Source organism: Sminthopsis crassicaudata, chromosome 4, assembly GCF_048593235.1.
Source record: "Sminthopsis crassicaudata isolate SCR6 chromosome 4, ASM4859323v1, whole genome shotgun sequence".
NCBI classification, from domain to species: domain Eukaryota; kingdom Metazoa; phylum Chordata; class Mammalia; order Dasyuromorphia; family Dasyuridae; genus Sminthopsis; species Sminthopsis crassicaudata.
Window position 1 is genome coordinate 297,778,634 of NC_133620.1, and position 17,709 is coordinate 297,796,342.

The 17,709-nt window shown below is 37.6% G+C and overlaps 1 protein-coding gene across 1 annotated transcript; it reads right to left on the reverse strand.

Moving 5' to 3' along the window:
* Positions 1-766: 766 nt before the first annotated feature.
* On the reverse strand, positions 767-14,696 carry CCDC42 (coiled-coil domain containing 42). Its single transcript, XM_074265455.1, has 7 exons — positions 14,372-14,696; positions 13,011-13,116; positions 12,422-12,526; positions 6,765-6,962; positions 3,002-3,223; positions 2,189-2,350; positions 767-1,004 (listed from the first exon to the last, which is right to left on the reverse strand). The coding sequence occupies exons 1-7, from the start codon at positions 14,452-14,454 to the stop codon at positions 912-914; spliced, it is 969 nt and encodes a 322-aa protein (XP_074121556.1). The 5' UTR covers positions 14,455-14,696; the 3' UTR covers positions 767-911.
* Between the last annotated feature and the right edge of the window lie 3,013 nt (positions 14,697-17,709).

Genomic DNA, 17,709 nt, shown 5'->3' on the forward strand with positions numbered 1-17,709 from the left:
CCCTGGATGCACTGGGGAACTTAGCCTTTTAAGCTAAAGACTTCAACAGGTCTGTTTGTTTGACTAAAGCCACAACCATTCAGTGATTTAGACTGGGTAGCAGTTGAGGCAAAGACTGGTCTCTCTTTAAGTCCTTCAGGTTGCCCTGTTCCCCTCTAGACTAGAATAGTTTTTATATTTTGTAAAGAAATTGTGTTCTGTGACTGTATTAATTGAGCTGGGTAGGGGGAAAGGAAATAACACACTCTCCACACCACTTCTTATGCAAACAATAGACATATTCCATTTTTTTTTTTTTTTTTTGCCTTGAAAAGGAAAACAAACAAATAAAGCAGCCCATTTTGTTATTCTTAATTTTTTAGATTCCTCTGCTGATTCTGACAGGGTTTTTCTTACCTACTTTATTTATTCTAGGCTATTTGCTCTTGTCTTCTATATTTTATCCAGATCCTTTGGAGTTTGAAGATAAGATAGCTGCTCCTTGTGCAGATACATTGGCTTCTTTTGATTCCGTCACTTTTTTCTCCCCACAGAAACCATATGTGATTGTATTCTAAGTATTTCATGTTGGGAAGCTTCCCAGTTATCTTGAGCCATTTTCCCCTTTTAATATCTCAGATCATGGGGCCTTATCTATATTGCTTTTGATCTTTTTGAAATCTTTCCTCCCCCTAAAATCTAAATCCAACCTTTCCATCTTGGATAATCAATCCCTCCCATCCACCTCCCTACAATGAAGAAACTACAAACGAAAAGCTGGAAATTGTGTCTTTTTAGAATTTAATGTCTCTTGGAATCACATTTAGTAGAGTCTGAGGGAGGGATGGTTATTATTCAGTAAAACGGTAGGGGATGAGTGACCATTGAAATGCTGAAAGCAGAACATCTGGGAACTATTGCTTTCTTTTCTGTTACTTATATGGGAAGGTTGTTTGGGTTAGTGTTGGGTCCTTCTTCTTAACTTCTGCCCAGATATCTGATAGGTCTTGGATGAACTCCTGGATCTGAGAAAACAAGGGACAGAAAGAGTAAGTTTTTTTGGCCTGTGGCAGGGTTCTCTGTTGTAAAACACCTACCAATACAAAGCTGCCCCACTTCCATATGGATCACTTTCCCATAGCTTAGAAGAAATCAAGTTTCGTTAGCTTCTAATCAATAAGTTAGTCAAGTTGTCTGATTCTAACTAATTAATGTCAGATTCTCCAATTCTAATTAATGCCAAATATGAGAGGAGAAATGTATGTTCCACTGCTTCAAAACATCCTAACTTTTCTTTAGTTGAATGAGCAGCTTGGAAAGGATTAATGAAAGGATGAAATTACAATGAGTTACAATAATTGTTACTTAACTGGTTACAATTATTAGAGTCAATTATTCAGAACACAGCTAACTACATACAGAAAGATGTTTCTTTAAAAAGTCTCTGAGCAGCTATAATAGTTGTCACAAAGCAAATGCACAAAAATCCTATTTTATTTATTAGAATAGAATGGTTGTTGATCAAAGTGACTGAAGCTTTGAGATACTGAGGCAGTACTTTTTAAGGATTAACTTTCTATCTTAGAGGGGTTCAAGTCTTACTTGATTTCTTGCATTTACTTATATTTCTGATCAAGGTCAAAGATCTATACTCAAAACAAAACATGTTTTGGGTCTCTACCAGTTCTAATTTTGGGATTATATTTTGTGAGAATTAGTCTTTATTTGAAAAGTATAATCAAGTCTGACACTATATATGCAATGTTTCATACCTGTCATCCCCAGCCCAGCAAAGAAGGGAGACAAGCATCAGGTTTTCTCTAGATCAGATCATAAATAAATAAATAAAGATAAAGATAAAGATATATTTGTATTTAGCTCTGACAAGTACAACAGAGATTGTTTCTAGAAACATGTGATCAGAAATCTCAGGCTATAGAGACTCTGTGAGTTGGACTTATGGATTTCTAGACACAATCAACATCATCTTGAGCTTAAGGTGTTAAGAAGGGAGAAAATAATAAAAAAGTGTGTTTGTTATGATGCTGCAAATACCCATCCTTATCTCCTCCGGGACTACTAAATTTGGAACTCTGGATTATCTCAAATGTCCATGACAAGAACTGTTTCTTGTAGCTTAAGGAAGTCCCATTACCCTATCATCAGAAACCCCTTGATACTCTGTAAAGGACTGTCCATCTCTTCCTACCATGTCTAGCTGCTTGTGGGTATCATCCACAGGCACTTCTGAGGTGGTCTCCTTCAGCTGCTTGCTCACAATTTGGAAGAGATTCAAGGTTGCCATTTTGATGGTGCCCAAAAGGAGGGTTTTTTGAGCAGCCGTGTTCTGGATATGTGCCCATCGAGATTCCTGGAAATAGGAGGAGGAGGGATAGTGAGGAAGATGATCAATGAATTCTGAAGACTTATGAAATAACAGGACTTGTCTAATCCTCAGATAATTCCCTGCTACCACTAGGTAGGACTCGGTAAATCTATTCTTTGGGCTACTTTATGTTCCTTGGGAAAGGAAAGACCTCATTCTGTCTGGGATATCTGGAGACCAAAGTAAGGAGATGAATGACTTCATTTCCCTCATTCATTCCCCTGTCACAGATCAGAGTGCAGATCAAGGCCAGGAAGTGGCCAATAACTGACTCCATTACCTGATTTTACTGGGAGTAGAATGAGATCTGTATCTTCCTTCTTTTGGAAGTTGGAATGATTTTATTCTAATCAGGGTAGGGCAAATTCAAGAATTATAAGGTTCTTGATGTTAGAGTTACCATGATATCAGCACAAAGGGTGGGAAACACCCCCAGTAGTGTGGCATAATGGAAAGAGCAGTGGGTTTAGAACTAGAAGCCCTGGGTTCAAATTCTAACACTTCTACTTATTAACTGTGTGATATTGGGTGTCATTTCTCTCCTATGGACCTCCATTTCCTCTTTTATAAAATGAGATGTTCTCTGAACTCTCTTCTAACTCTGAAAATCTTGAAGAATTATGAAGGATTTCTTACCCAAATGATGACATCGCTACGGGCGCGGTCATAGCGCATCTGCAACCTGGCGAGCTCATTGTTGTGCTGTAGAACCTCATCATCCTTTTCTTCCACATAGCGGGTAAGCCGGGCTTTGGCTTTGTCAATTTTCTCCTGCCCCTCTTGGGCCGACTGCATCAGGTCATGGTGCATGCTCACCAATGTCTTGTAACGTCCAATAACCTCGTGGATCTCCTCAAACTATATCAGGTTGAAAGGAAACAGACCCATATATTGGTCTTGTTTGAGAACAAATAACAACATACTTATCCAAAGTCGGCAGATCCAACCCATTTGGATTAAGAACAACAGTGGATACCATCTCACCTTGAAAAGATGGGGAATGAAAAAGGGATTCTAGTTTATTTTTAATCATTCTATCTATTCCCATATTTGGGTCACTGAGGGTACCTGTCTTACAGCCTCTAAGCTGAGAAGATTGAGGGCTTTTTCACCATCAGGTTAATCATATCTCTGCCTGGGTGAGCTGGACTCATCCTGGAGCTTCTAAGTTGATAGACTGAGGGTTCTCCATTTTTTTCTCTTGAGTTAATCATGGCCCTGCCTAGGGAGTGAGTTGGGCTCACTGTTAGAAATAATATTGGGATTTGGTTCCTGGCAAGATAAAATGAGAAATGGATTTGGGATTTGTAATCTCTCAGACTGGTTCCTTCAAAGATGAGGGTGGGAGTGGGGGAAGAGATGAAGATGATGGCCAGAGTCTAAGCTGGTATACCTACCCTTGTGCATTGAGGGTATATTCACCTTGTCTATCACAGAGAGACAGAAAAAAAAAAAAAGAAAAACCTCAAAACAAAGGAGAAGACCTAAAAAACATCTGACACTGAAAGAGCATAACTGATGAGACTGATGAAAAATTGTTGATGAGACTATTGCAGGATTTCAAAACTTGCAGGAATTATTGGATTCCTGGCACATGAACTAATGGACAATAGATTCCTTTTGGATTATTTCTAGAACTTATGGACATGTATAAAATCCTCATGTTGATTTATGTTTTTTGTTACATCACTACTAGCCTATGTTACTATGTGCTTATGTAATTTATGTAATTATATATAATATCTCCCATATTGATGGATTTATGTATACCTGTTTCAAGTGAGGCCCCCTTCAGAAACCCGCTAATCTGATTTGATTTCCCATTTCCTTTGGTGTTTTCATCTCCCTTCCTGAGATGTCAGGGAGGGCAATATCATCCCTTGTTTCACTCCTTTTTTGAGCACCTCCTTTTTGGGGGTTCGCATCTCCTTGAGAAGTCAGGGAGATCATGACCACCTATGTTCTTTTTAATTTTTTTTCCCTAAGGCTGGGGTTAAGTGACTTGCCCAGGGTCACACAGCTAGGAAGTGTTAAGTGTCTGAGACCACATTTGAACTCGGGTCCTCCTGAATTCAGGGCTGGTCCTCTATCCACTGTGCCACTTAGCTACCCCTCACCTATGTTCTAAAAACAAAAGAAAGTGGGGGATGCTATGGTCCAGAACTTGAAACAAGGTGCTAAGTAAGTGGAATTGATAGAGACAATAGTTATCTAATTTAGCATGGTGTTTAATCGTTCTCGAGTTCAGTACATGTACTTAGTACTTACTATAGTTCAACAAGATTCACACCTTTAAGAGAGCATACATAAGCTAGGAGCATCAACCAGGATTCAGTCAGGGAGATTCAGAAGCCAGAGAAGGCAGTCTAGGAGAAGAAGCTCTTGGAACCAAGAAGAGAGATAGCCTCCAGAAAAACTAGCCAAGCACCAGGTGAAGGAGACAAGACTTTGAAGGAGACAATAAAGGATTTGGACTTTAATACCTGGCTGCATTTGGAGTGATTACTGAACTGAAACTAAGGCTGCCTCCAGAGATCCTAAGAAAACCCCAACAAGAGAACATTACATTTTAGAAAAGAATAATGCATCTGACCAATACAGAAGGGCTACAGATCAGGTTATCATATACTTTAAGTGTATATACAAGTCCAGATTCTCCTATCTCACTCATATTCTTTCCCACTAATTTTGAAATATGGGAATGACCTAGGATGAAGTAGCTAACAATAATGTTAACAGCTGTTAACATTATGTTAACAGTATGAAAGTGAGGAAAACACAGTCAGAAAACCCAAATTTGGCACTGATAGCTACTAGCTCTATAATCTTGCCATCATTTCGCTCTCAGTCTCAAGTTTCTCACTTTCTAATATGAAGATAATAAAATTCTGTTAAATTAGCAGGAGAGAATGTGAATGAGGTAGAGGAGAGAGGAAGATAAGGGGAAGAATCTGAACTTGCACATACACTAAAAGTATATGATAACCTAACCTGTGTTCTTTTGTGTTGATTGGAACCTTCTGTGGTAGGTCCAACTCACTATCCAGGCAAGGACATGATTAGTTTGAGGGGGAAAAAAGGAGAATCCTCAGTCCTTTCAGCTGAGAGGCTCCAGGTGGCGTACCTTCAATGCACAAGGGTAGGTATACCAGCTTAGACTCTGGCCATCATCTTCATCTCTTCCCCCACTCCCACCCTCATCTTTGAATGGAACCAGTCTGAGAGATTACCAATCCCAAATCCATTTCTCATTTTATCTTGCCAGGAACCAAATCCCAATATTATTTCTGAGTCACCTAATCCAAACCATGCCTCTACAACAGTATGCTTCCCTGTTTTTCCCTCTAGTCCAGCTTCCTTTTTTATAGTATAATCTTTCCTATTAAAAAATAAGCTTCTTGAGATACCCCTAATTCTTAGCATGGGGTTTGGAATATAATAAATATTTAGGAAATACTTTTGCTTTTTCAATGCCACAGGATTTTAGAAATAGTATCAAAGTCTATATTCTTTCCTCTTCCCAATGATCTTATAAATAATATAAGGTGCTTATAGGTGCTAGAGTCAAGAGACTGAATGCTCAGCCTTAGCTCTGCTATTTATTAGCTTTATTATTTTGGACAAGTTCACAACACAGTCTGGACATCTGATTGAAACAGATAAACTTTAAGGACTTATTCAGAATGAACTTTCTTTGAATATAATGCTTATGTTAGAATTTTGGGCATTAGGAAGAAATTTTAGAAGATAAAATACTTTTCATTTAGGAAGAAGAGCTAGGGAGTGAGGTGGGCATTCTCTAGTATTTAGTGTCATATTGATCTGAGTATAGTTATTTTCCTCAAAACCTAATTTTTATAAAGTAAAAGCATGGATTATAATTTTTTAAAAACCTTAGATTTTTTTTTTTGAGGAAAAAGGAATGCCTATATTATAATTCAGTCTCTGATGTGAGAATTCCAGTTTCTTATGCATCTTTTAAAAATTTATATTTTAAAATATGTTCTATAATGTACTTAATATATTAGAACAATAATAAGTGTTTATACATTTAAATAAATATGTACATATTGGGAGTACATGTTCCTGTCAAATGCTGCCTTCATCTCCATTTGTGGCCTAAGTTTCCTTTGTTTCTCGAAGTCCCATTGAAGGTCTTAAGAAGCAGCCTAAGTTACAGGATAAAGGTGGGGAGAGAAAGCCAAAACTTTTTACCTGAGATAGTAAGAAGCCAAAGGTACTTACAATCTTGGGGACATCTGAACTCAGGACTTGGCCCTATTCCCAGTGTGAGAGGCTGATCAGATGGAAGGAAAGATTAGCTCCAATGTGCTATTCCTTTTTTCCCCCTGGCCCTTTTCTCCTACAACCTGAAGAACCCCTAAATTAGCTCACTTACCTCCGAGTTCTCCACTACCTTCTCCAAGTACTTTTGGAATATAGAGTAATCCTGCAATTTGGCATTGACTTTCTGATGTTCCTGTCTCAGGGCAGCCATCTCATGCTTAGCCTTTGCCAGTTCTTTCACCCTCATTCTCTTCAATTCTCTCTCTTTGCTGGCTTTCTTCAGAGCTCGAATTCTTTTCTGGTCATTTTCCTAGAGGAAGGCCCCAGAAGGACATGTGGGGAGCAGAGAGGGCATCAGTCAAGCAGCCTTGTCTTGCTCCTGTGGCTGGCCTAGCAAGAGGCACAGTGTGGTGATTATTAGAATATTAGAACTAGAAGATACTCCTTTGGGTTAGCTAGTCCAATTTTCTGCTTGATTTAGGGGTCTTCACCTTGTTTTCTATAGCTTACTCCTGACAGGCAGCACTCCAACCTTGCCTTGAATATGTTCAGAGATGAAGAATCTATGACATTGAATCTGAATCCTAAGAGAATTTCTATGATCTCCATTGTATGGAGTAGATCCCTGATACTATAATTTCTCCATGAGACTTACTTGTTTGCCCAGCCAGGGCTAGAGGGAGACCATTTCTCTATGGAAGAGTGCTCTCTGAGGACAGATACTATAATACTGCCATCCATCATTCTGGTTTTACAGAACCCCTTTAAAGGGAATTTGAGGCACAGGAAGTTTGAATCTTGAAGTTCTATCAACGTCCTTAGACCTTAGGATTTTAGAGCTGGGAAGGAAGTTTAGATCTATTTAGAGACCCTTTAATCCAAACCCTTCCTTTCACAGAAGAGAGGTGCAAAGAAGGGCAATGATTAACCTAAGATCAGCTTGCTCCAAATCACAGTGGAGTGAGGGGCCCCAGATTGGTTAGTTAGATGTGATCATGGAAAATGTGTATTTGTGAGTTAATTATGTTAAAAAGTAGTTTGGGAAATTTCTGTGGATAGAACACCCTTCTCATTGGGGATAGACTAGATAGACAAGGTTATGGAAAAAGTACAGGAAATACTTGACAGACCTGACTCTAACTACTGGGTTTGCTATTCTTGTTGCTATTTACTGACTATGTGACCTCAGGCTAGTAACTTTCTGTCTCTTGGCCTTCATTTTCTTCTCTGTCAAGTAAGAATGTTATGGGCCAGAACTCTACTTGAAACAAGGATTCTTACAAGGTGCTAACTAAGTAGAATTGATAAGACAATGGTTATTTAGTTTAATATGGTGATTAATAGTTTTCTAGTTCAGTACATGTACTTAGTACTTAATATAGTTCCACAAGATTGACACCTATTCTACAAAATTCACACCTATAATAATGTAATTATAATAGAGTATATAAGCTGGGACAAACTGAGCCAGATTCATTCATTCCACCTCACACCACCTTGGTGGCAGGCCTGTCCTTCATTTCTCCACTGAGACCAAGGCCCCGTCTGAGCCAGAGAGAGACTCAGAAGGGAACAGACTAGGGGAAGATCGTGGCTAGAGACTGAAGCACAAGCTCTTGGACTGAGACAGACTTCAAGAAAGAAACCGTTGTGGTGGTCCTCCTGCCTCCTCCACAGAAACCAAGACACATTCTGGAAGACCTCAAGAAAGCTAGCCCGGGCCCCAGGCAAGGAGACAAGACTTTGAAAGAGATAATAAAGAATTTGGACTTTATCCCTGGCTATTCTGGTGATGATTACTTTGCTGAAACGAAGGCTGGTCCAGAGACTTCCAGAAAACCAACCAGAACGCTACAAGACGACTCTAAGATCTCTGAGGTCTTTCCCAGCTCTGATGTTGTAGAGTTTTTGATCTAGAAATAAGCTGCTTCCTCCCTTCCCATTTTGGAAACATTGCTCAGACTTTGAAGAGATGAGGAAAAAAGGGACCAGGAGCCTCAAAGGCTATGGAGTATTTTCTCAGAGTGAGGATGCTTGATTGGAAATAGGTATAGGAAGAAAACATGTTAGTGCTCTGTCCAGGAGCATTTATCACCTAATGAATACTCTTTCCTCCCTCATCCACTGGGACCCACACTTTTGGGGGAAGATGGAATGTGTATTGCATAGACATTGTTGCTTTACCAACTGTCTACTCCTGAAATGTTGGTCTGTGGACCTTAAGATTGTAAATTGAGAACTGGAAGTAATTCTTAGAGGCCACTGCATTTAGTCCTCTCATTTTATAGATAAGCCCCAAAGAAGCTAAATGAGTTGCAAAAAAGTCATATAGATCATAAGTAGAATAGCTAAGATCAAAACTCAGGTCTTCTGACTTCAAATTCTTTCCACTGTATCCAGTGGTTGTATCTCCACCCAACCTACCTTGTTCCTACTTCCATCTTTTCTTTCAGGTCATGTTCAAGCAGAAGGAAGGATGCTTATAAAATGTCTGGTTTATTTTCATCAAGAACAGGACATGGCTCAACAGTAAGACTGGATTCTAAGTCTAATAATGACTATACATGTTTCTTTAAAATAAATCATTCTTTATACTACTTTATACTTCAACAAACAATGGTGTAAATAACAATCAAGCTAATTATTCTGTGTAACCATTGTATGTATCTTTCTAAAGACTCTTCTGTGGGTTTGTCCAATGTCCCTGAATGTATCCAATGGATCTCATGATCCTCCATCTTTCTATAAGATTTTACAAATAAATTTTAATTCTAAACCAGTGTTGCTTATGGTTACTTTATCTTTCATCCTGGCAAAAAATTGAAATGTTTACTATCTGAGGCAGTTTCTAGATTATTATGGTATTCTTGTGATGACAGATTTAAATTTATTAAATTTTGTTAAGAAATCACAATAGTATTATGTCAATGTTCTTTTGTTTTCCCCCATTTTTGCTTCAATAAATTGTTTATATATGCCAGTTTTGACTACCCACATTTCATATCAAATCTTCTCATTTTTATAATTTCATATCATTTTGATCTTTGCTCTAATGATCTTCTTGTACACAGTCAAAAATGACTCCCATGTTGGAAATCACAAATTTCCTGTTTGATAAAATATTATTGTAGTTTTATTAGGTATTTGTTATGTTTATTTAGTGCTTTCTAATTCTTTTTTTTTTCTGAGGCAATTGGAGTTAAGTGACTTGTCCAGGATATCACACAGCTAGAAAGTGTTAAGTGTCTGAGATCAAATTTGAACTCAGGTCCTCCTGACTTCAGGGCTGGTGCTCTATCCACTGCGCCACCTAGCTGCCCCTCTAGTTTTGTTTTTGAAGAAAGTCTTCCTAACATATTGGTGTTGAGCTTCAATATCATCTACAAACCTTTAACCTTTCTTATTTCAGTCATATTTTTGCCATACTTCCCTATATTACCTTTTCATTGAAGATATTTTCACTGGAGGGTTTTGATGAGCTTTACATAAAATATTTCTCTATCTTTTCTACAACAAAAACTGCAATTATTTACATGGTAGACTTTTTTTTTTTTTTTTTTTTTTTTTTTGCTTTTTGTTCATAATGAGTACTTTGGATATGTGTTAAAAAAAAACTAGTTCTAATTCCTATTATATCTTTTGTTTTCATTTATAGAAATGTTTTATGAAAGATTGTTATGATTAACTTCTCAATAAGGTCATCATTGGTTACTAGATAAAATCTCAAATTTAGAGTATTAATTTAAATTAGAATAAATCAATGTTTCTAAATGGTCTAAAAACTGTAATTGTTAATATCTGCTTCTATCATTCAATAATGATTTATTAGCTGCCTAGTATGTGCCACTCACTGTGTTAGATACAAAGACAAAATAGATAAACTATCCATGAGCACAAAAATGCACCAGAGTCTAGATCACCTATTTCCAATCAAGCATCCTCCTCTGAGAAAATACTCCATAGCCTTTGAGGCTCCTGGTCCCTTTTTTCCTCATCTCTTCAAAGTCTGAGCAATGTTTCCAAAATGGGAAGGGAGGAAGCAGCTTATTTCTAGATCAAAAACTCTACAACATCAGAGCTGGGAAAGACCTCAGAGATCTTAGAGTCGTCTTGTAGCCTTCTGGTTGGTTTTCTGGAAGTCTCTGGACCAGCCTTCGTTTCAGCAAAGTAATCATCACCAGAATAGCCAGGGATAAAGTCCAAATTCTTTATTGAAATGATTACATTACTCTAAGAGGGATCCATGAACACAGGTCATTGTAAGACCATAAAGTAGCATTAATGAACCAGGAAGGCCAAACTCTTCAAGCATTCTGAGCCTAGAACTCTACCTGCACAAGCTTGAGGAATTCATTCTCACCATTGTGTGTGTGTGTGTGTGGGGGGGGAGTGAGTTTCCCTAGAAACTCACTAGAACTCCTTATTTTCTGGATTTGCCCCCTCTCATTTCCAATTTCTCTATTTATATTCAAATATATCTGGCACAAATTCAATAGCTATTTGGTCTCAATATAGTTTCAAGCATATCAAAATGAAAAACCAAAAGTCCTGCTTCAAGAGCTATCAGTTCTAAATGTTTGCCACTCAGGCTGAAGCTAGAAAGGGCTTCCTTTTTCCCTCTTTATCCTGTACTTTGCTGGGACAAGAAGTAGCAATGAATACAGGAAAGCATATAGGAAGAAGTAGATCTCTGGTCCAGGAATCATACTAGGAGAATTCCAAAGGAATCTCAGTAAGCAGCAATAGTCCTTCCACTCTGATAGTACCAAGAACCATCTTTAGTTGTTGTCCCTTTTCAATGCCTCTGGCCCTCTGGCTTTCTTTAGATCTGGCCAGAGGACTCACTTGGCCTGTGGCTTGATCATGCACCAAAAGTCTTGGCCCTCAACGAATTTTCTACCACCGCAAATATCTATTTTCAAAGTCAAAATCTCTGTCTCCCCTAACTGGAGAAAATTCTATCAACTCTCCTGGAACCAGAAGAAAGCAGATGAATGATCTGTCCAGCTGACAGATCTCCAATTGTCATTGCTTTTAAAGGAGGATTACATTCAGATCAAAGACTTAGAGCTGAAAGGGATGTTAGAAGCTGTCTAGTCCAGCCTCCTCATTTTAAATATGAGAAAATAAATCCTTCAAATGGGCTAGGAACCTCTCCTATGGTCTTACAAGGAGTAAGCAACAGGATTGGGACAAAGGCCTTCTGATTCCTCCTACTTCATATCTCCCTCTTTCCAACATACCATATTGTTTTCTAGTTTGTCAGCATCACTTTAGATCCTAATTCCTTTATTTGTCATCTGGTGTATTTTTGCCTCCTCTGCAGACTTGATAAGCATACCATCTACACCAAACCTCCAATTTAAGAGGAGAGATTTGAAATAATTTGTTCTTAAGTCACTTAGTGTTTTTCAAGTTCAGTTTTCTCCTCTACATTAGGGATAATAATGTGAACATAGCAAAGCCCAAACATCCTCATCCTTCCTACTAGATTAGCAGAAGAAATAGGGCAAGGGAGGCTTTGGAATGATGTCAGAAGTTCATGACAATTTGTTTGGAACAGAATTTATTTAAGGTCTGTATTGTGAAATAAACTTTAAAAAGTAAGCTGCAGTCAGGTAGTATATGGCTTTGTATCCCAGTGTCAGGTAGCTTTATTCTAGAGGCACAAGAAAGTAGCCATGCAGGGTTTTTGGGCAGAGGGTCGAGGTAATGACTGAATGTATATGGAGTAGGGGGGATTGTAGCTATTCCTATTCTTTTTCATACCTGTATAAATTGTTCAAACTTCTTTATATGAGCCTTTAGTTGTGCCTCCTTGACTCCAAGTTCTTCCCAGCGTAGATTAAGGGCCTCCATTCTCCTTTTAAATGTCTACAGGACCATATGAAAAATGTCAGCAGACCTTACTGCTTAGGACTCATGGCTGTGTGCTCTCTAAAGGCTCTATGTCCCACACAATTCTTGCAGACTCAGTAGTTATGTCTTTTATAGTCTTAAACTACCAATTTCCCACCCTTGAGCACTAAATCCCTAAATCAGCTATAAGGATTTGTCAGTGTTCTGGCTGAGGGGCCGGGGAAGAGCAGAGGCAAAAGGTTCCCTTCTTTTCTTTCATGGAGGTGAATAGATGAAGATTCCCATAGTTGAAGGCTTCTCTCCCACCCCGGTGGAATCTTGCCCATTGCAAGAAAGTTTCCTCTTTTCCTTTCCATATCCCATTCTACCCTCCCCCCATAGTTAGATTGTAGAACTGTACTCTTCCCTAGGCATTGCCCTTTTGCCTCCTCAGTCAGAGGCACTCTCTTTGTTTCCTTCTGTTGACTCCTCCCTGCTCCCTCTCTCAGCATCCTTTTACCTCCTTTTTTTCCTCCATGGCTTGATGCATCACTTTTGCCTCCTTTTTTTTCTCTAGGAGCCTGATGGATGGAGATGGTGACTGCTCCTCTGTAGATGGGAACTTCCTGTGGCAAAGGTACCAGAAGTAAAGTATGACTGCCTCTGATGAGCCTGATGGCCACTAAGTGACACACATTGTAGGAAAGGTGAAAAGTCCTGATGGGATAATAATTCTGAAAGTCAGCTACCCTCACTCTTATGGGAAGGGTCAGTCATCCTTATCCTTCCCACCAGATCAGCCAAAGAAATGGGTTGGGAAGCTTTGGAATGAAATCAGAAATTCATGAAAAAACAGCAGAAAGTGATGTGTGTGTTAGACAGAGACAGACAGACAGACAGCAATAGAGAGAGAAAAAAAAAGACAGAGAGAGATATAAAGACAGAAAGACAAAGACGGAAAGAAGAGATTAGAATTGTATGTGGAGAGAGGACAAGGAATTATAATAACATTTATATTTCTGTGAGGAGTTTTGATTTTTTTTTTACCATCACAAAACGCTTTCTATCCATCAGGAAAGACGTGTATGAATTATTTTAAGATGAGCAGAACCAGGAGAATCATTCACATTCTGACTACAATGATGTAAAGAAAAACAACCTTGAAAGACAGTAAAGAACAGTAATCAATCCAGTAATTAGTCTCATGATTTCAGAAATCTGATGTTGAGACTTCCTTCCTTGGCAAAGAAAGGAAGGTTAAGACACATAGTTTCAGGCATGGACCATATGTTTATTCCTCTTTCTGTACTACATGCTTATCATGAGAGGGTTTTTATTTGGAAAGAAAGGGGTTAGTATGTATAAGAGGGGTAGAAAACTAAAAAGAAAGAAAAATAATATTACTAAAACATTTAAAAACACAAAATAAAATAAAAGATATTCACAAAGGAACACAGAATAATTTCATCACTGCCTTGTGATTACATTGAGTAAGAGATGCTTTTGAAAAATAAAATGTATATAACAGAAGTTCATAACTTTACAATCTTATTTGCATGTAAAATATTTGTTTTATCAATAACTGTTTAACATCAAAATATAATTTTTTTAAAAAGAGAAATGTGAAATGGAAGAAAAAGTGCCAGCATGGGAAGATTTCATTTTTATTTCACAGATGAGAAATCTGATATCCAAGAAGTTTCTATACAGATAATAATCAGTGGAGTCATGACTAGAATTTCTCCTGACTTGTATTCTCAGGTTCATTCTACTAACACAGATCATCTTCTGGGGATGTCTGGGGACACTATCTTCTTGGAGGTGATGAGGTATATCAAGAACCAGGGATACTAAGGTTTGGGAGATTTGTCTGTGACTTACATTAGTAATTCCAGCAGCCGTTCCCCATACTGCAAGCGGAAGTACTCCGCAAGGTCTTCCTCTTCCATGATTCCCAGACTCATGATTGCTGCTGCTCAGGGTCTAGAATAATCCTTAGTTATAATCTATGGGATAAATCCAAAAGCAGAAAAACGAAAATTTTCTGCTTAGCTACGGGACTTTTGTTTCTAGACCTTCCCAATTCTGTTAATAAAAGTGTGCAATAAGTGACTTTTTTAGAAAATCAGTTAAAGGGGCCCAAAACAGTTGACAGCCTACTCTGGTAGGCTCTAGATCACTGATCCTCAGTCAGAAGATACTGGGGATGGGGAGGTGGCTCAGGAAGGAAGAGGTTGCTTAGTAACAACCAACAGCCATGGTTCTGTGTGGTGATAGATGGAATCTGTCTCCCTTATTCTTTGACCCTTTACTCTTGCCTTCAGCCAATTCAGATTCTACCTTCTCTCTTTAGCTTATTTTTGCCCTGCCTTGGCTCCCCCTTTTCTCTCCTGATCCTTCTTTGAACTGTTGGGAAGTTGGAATGATAATAACCAGGGTTGTGTAAAAAGGCAATGAGAGAATGCTCTCTTATCCTTGGTAACTGGTTTTAGCCCTATATGCCCACAACCAAACCTGAGTAATCATCAAGTGACTTGAGATCTAGAAACACTTGCTAGTGGGAAAGGGGAATAGAGTGGTTCCTGTATAATCTCTTTTCTAGAGTGGAGCAGTTCTTAGTCCTGTTGCATCTTCTTAGAATCGCTACTTTCCTTCAAAATTCAGCTTCCTCCTATATAAAACATTTTTTGATTTCTACCCCACCCACTCCCACCCCACCCTCAGCCCGCCCTAGCTACTAGTCTCTCTTCCACCAAAATTACCATGTAAATATCTACTTTATATACATTGTGAATATATTTATAAATGCATAGGAGGACAGAAGGTTTTTCTGGCCAAAATACAGGCACAAAGTATTCAGACTTTGTTTCTTGGCAGTTATGCATAATAAAAGCAAGAATTTGTGTTAAGTAGGTGGAGAACACTATGTTTCCTTCTGTTCTGACTCATTTCATTTGTAGTTAAACTAGAGAGGACTTGAGGATGTATGGTTATTGGGATCCTAAGTTAAATAGTTAACTAACTAAATAGTTATCTCTAAAAGATCTTTAAGTAAAATTTTACATTATCAAGCATTTGTTTTTTTCTCCCATTTTCTATGTCTCAGGGGAAAAACAGAAAAAAAAGGAAACCTTGTAACAAAAAAGCTTAGTCAAGGGGAAAAAAATCCTGTTTTTCTGCATATTAGTCTATCAACTCTCTATCAGAAAGTGGGGTAGCATTCCAACATCATTGATATTCTGAAATCATAGTTGATCAGTTCTTAAGTCTTTCAAAATAGTTCATTTTTATAATTTTGATATTTTAGTATAAATTGTTTTTATGGTTCTGTTCATTTCACTCTGTATCAGTCCATAGAAGTCTTCCCAAGATTTTCCAAAAGCACACTTTCTTAATTTCTTACTGCATATTATTGGAATACAATAATATTCCATTACAATCATATACCATAATTTGTTCAGCCACTCTCCAATTAATGGTCACCCCTTTAGTTTACAGTTCTTTACCATTACAAACAGAATTGCTATAAATATTTTTGTACATATAAGATCTTTTCCTTTTCTATTGATCTCATTGGACCATAGACCAGTATCTCTAAATTAAAGAGCATACCATTTCTAGCTCTATGCCCCAAGAGTAATTTGGGGGGAAAAGTTCCAAAATACTTACCAACATTTTCAAACCACAACTCCAACAACAGTAATCATTTCTTGTAGCATATTACTATTACATTACATTCAAATGCCATAATTGCTTTAGTTTTCCCCACTGGGTTGACACTCTTCGTTTCCAATTTTTGGCTCCCATTAAAGGGTTATTATAAATGTTTGTTCTTCTTTATCTGACCTCTTTGGAGTATAGCCTATCAATGGCATTGTTGGGCCAAAATATATAGACAATTGGATAATTTTCTGAGCATCATTTCAAATTGTATTCCAGTTCCATCAATAGTGCACTACACTACCTATTTTCCTACAGCTCGTCCAATATTTGTCATTTTCTTCTTTTGTCATCTTTGCCAAGTCTAATGAATATGAGGCAGAAACTCAGTTGCCTTAATTTGCAGTTCTTTAATTTAATGTTTTAGAACATTTCAAAATATCTTTGTTGATAGCTTAGACTTTTTTTTCTGTTAGAAATTTTTTTCATTTTCTATGACCATTTATTTTGAAGAAATGGTTCATAGTCTTATAAATTTGAATCATTCCTTATATATTTTGGAAATGACCTTTATCTGATAAACAATGTTGGAAAGATTTCTCTCTCAGTTACCTGTTTCTTTTCTAATTTTTACTACATTAAAATTATTTGTTCAAAATCTTTAATTTTATATAATAATAAATTTCCATTTTATCTTGTGTTACCTTCCCTATCACTTTTTTTCCTTCTCTATTACTTATGAGGAGTCTATGGCCCTGTTCTTCCAACCCTGGTTCCTATTACATGATACTGATACTCTTAAAGCTTAGCTGTTCCTAGTTAAAACCAGTTGCTGAAACTCTCAAACAAGTTTGATGATTTAGCATATAGCTGATTGCTCCTTTCTCATCCTGAGTAGACTTTCATGGTTAATCTTTAGAGATAGATACTCCTTTTGCTACTAGTCCATGTTCCCAGACCCCATCACCCCATCAAAGTTATTACAGTTGTCATGATAGACATTGTTTCTGAAAATATCACATAACCTGGGCTCTTAGTATCTCGAAGGCTTTGACCAGAAGGACTATCTAGTAGTGACTAGCTTCTTAGCATGCTGCCCCATGGAACTTGGTGGAAAGGGAAGTGGAATGTAATTCAATCCCCAATTGAATTCACTTATCAATACTTAGCTCTATGTACTTGGCTATGAGTACAAATAAACTATCTTGACCCATTTCAGTGCTGCTGTATGCTACTCACTTGAATTATATTTTAAATTTGCATGATATACTTGTTAGTCATGAAGTCTCCTATACCCATAGATCTGAAAGATATGTAAGTTGTTTATGAGGATGTTTTATATCTAAATTTTATATGTATTTGGAGCTTAAATCTTATTTCTGTCAGACTGTTATCTTGTTTTCTCTAATTTTTGGTTCAAATTATAATTTGAATCAAGTTGTGTTTTTCTTTTGTTAATCTGTTAACTCTTTGAATCTTCCCTCTATAGCTCTCATTCCCCCCCCCCATTCTTTCCTTTAGCACTTTTATTTCACTTATGTTATCATTTTAACATTTTT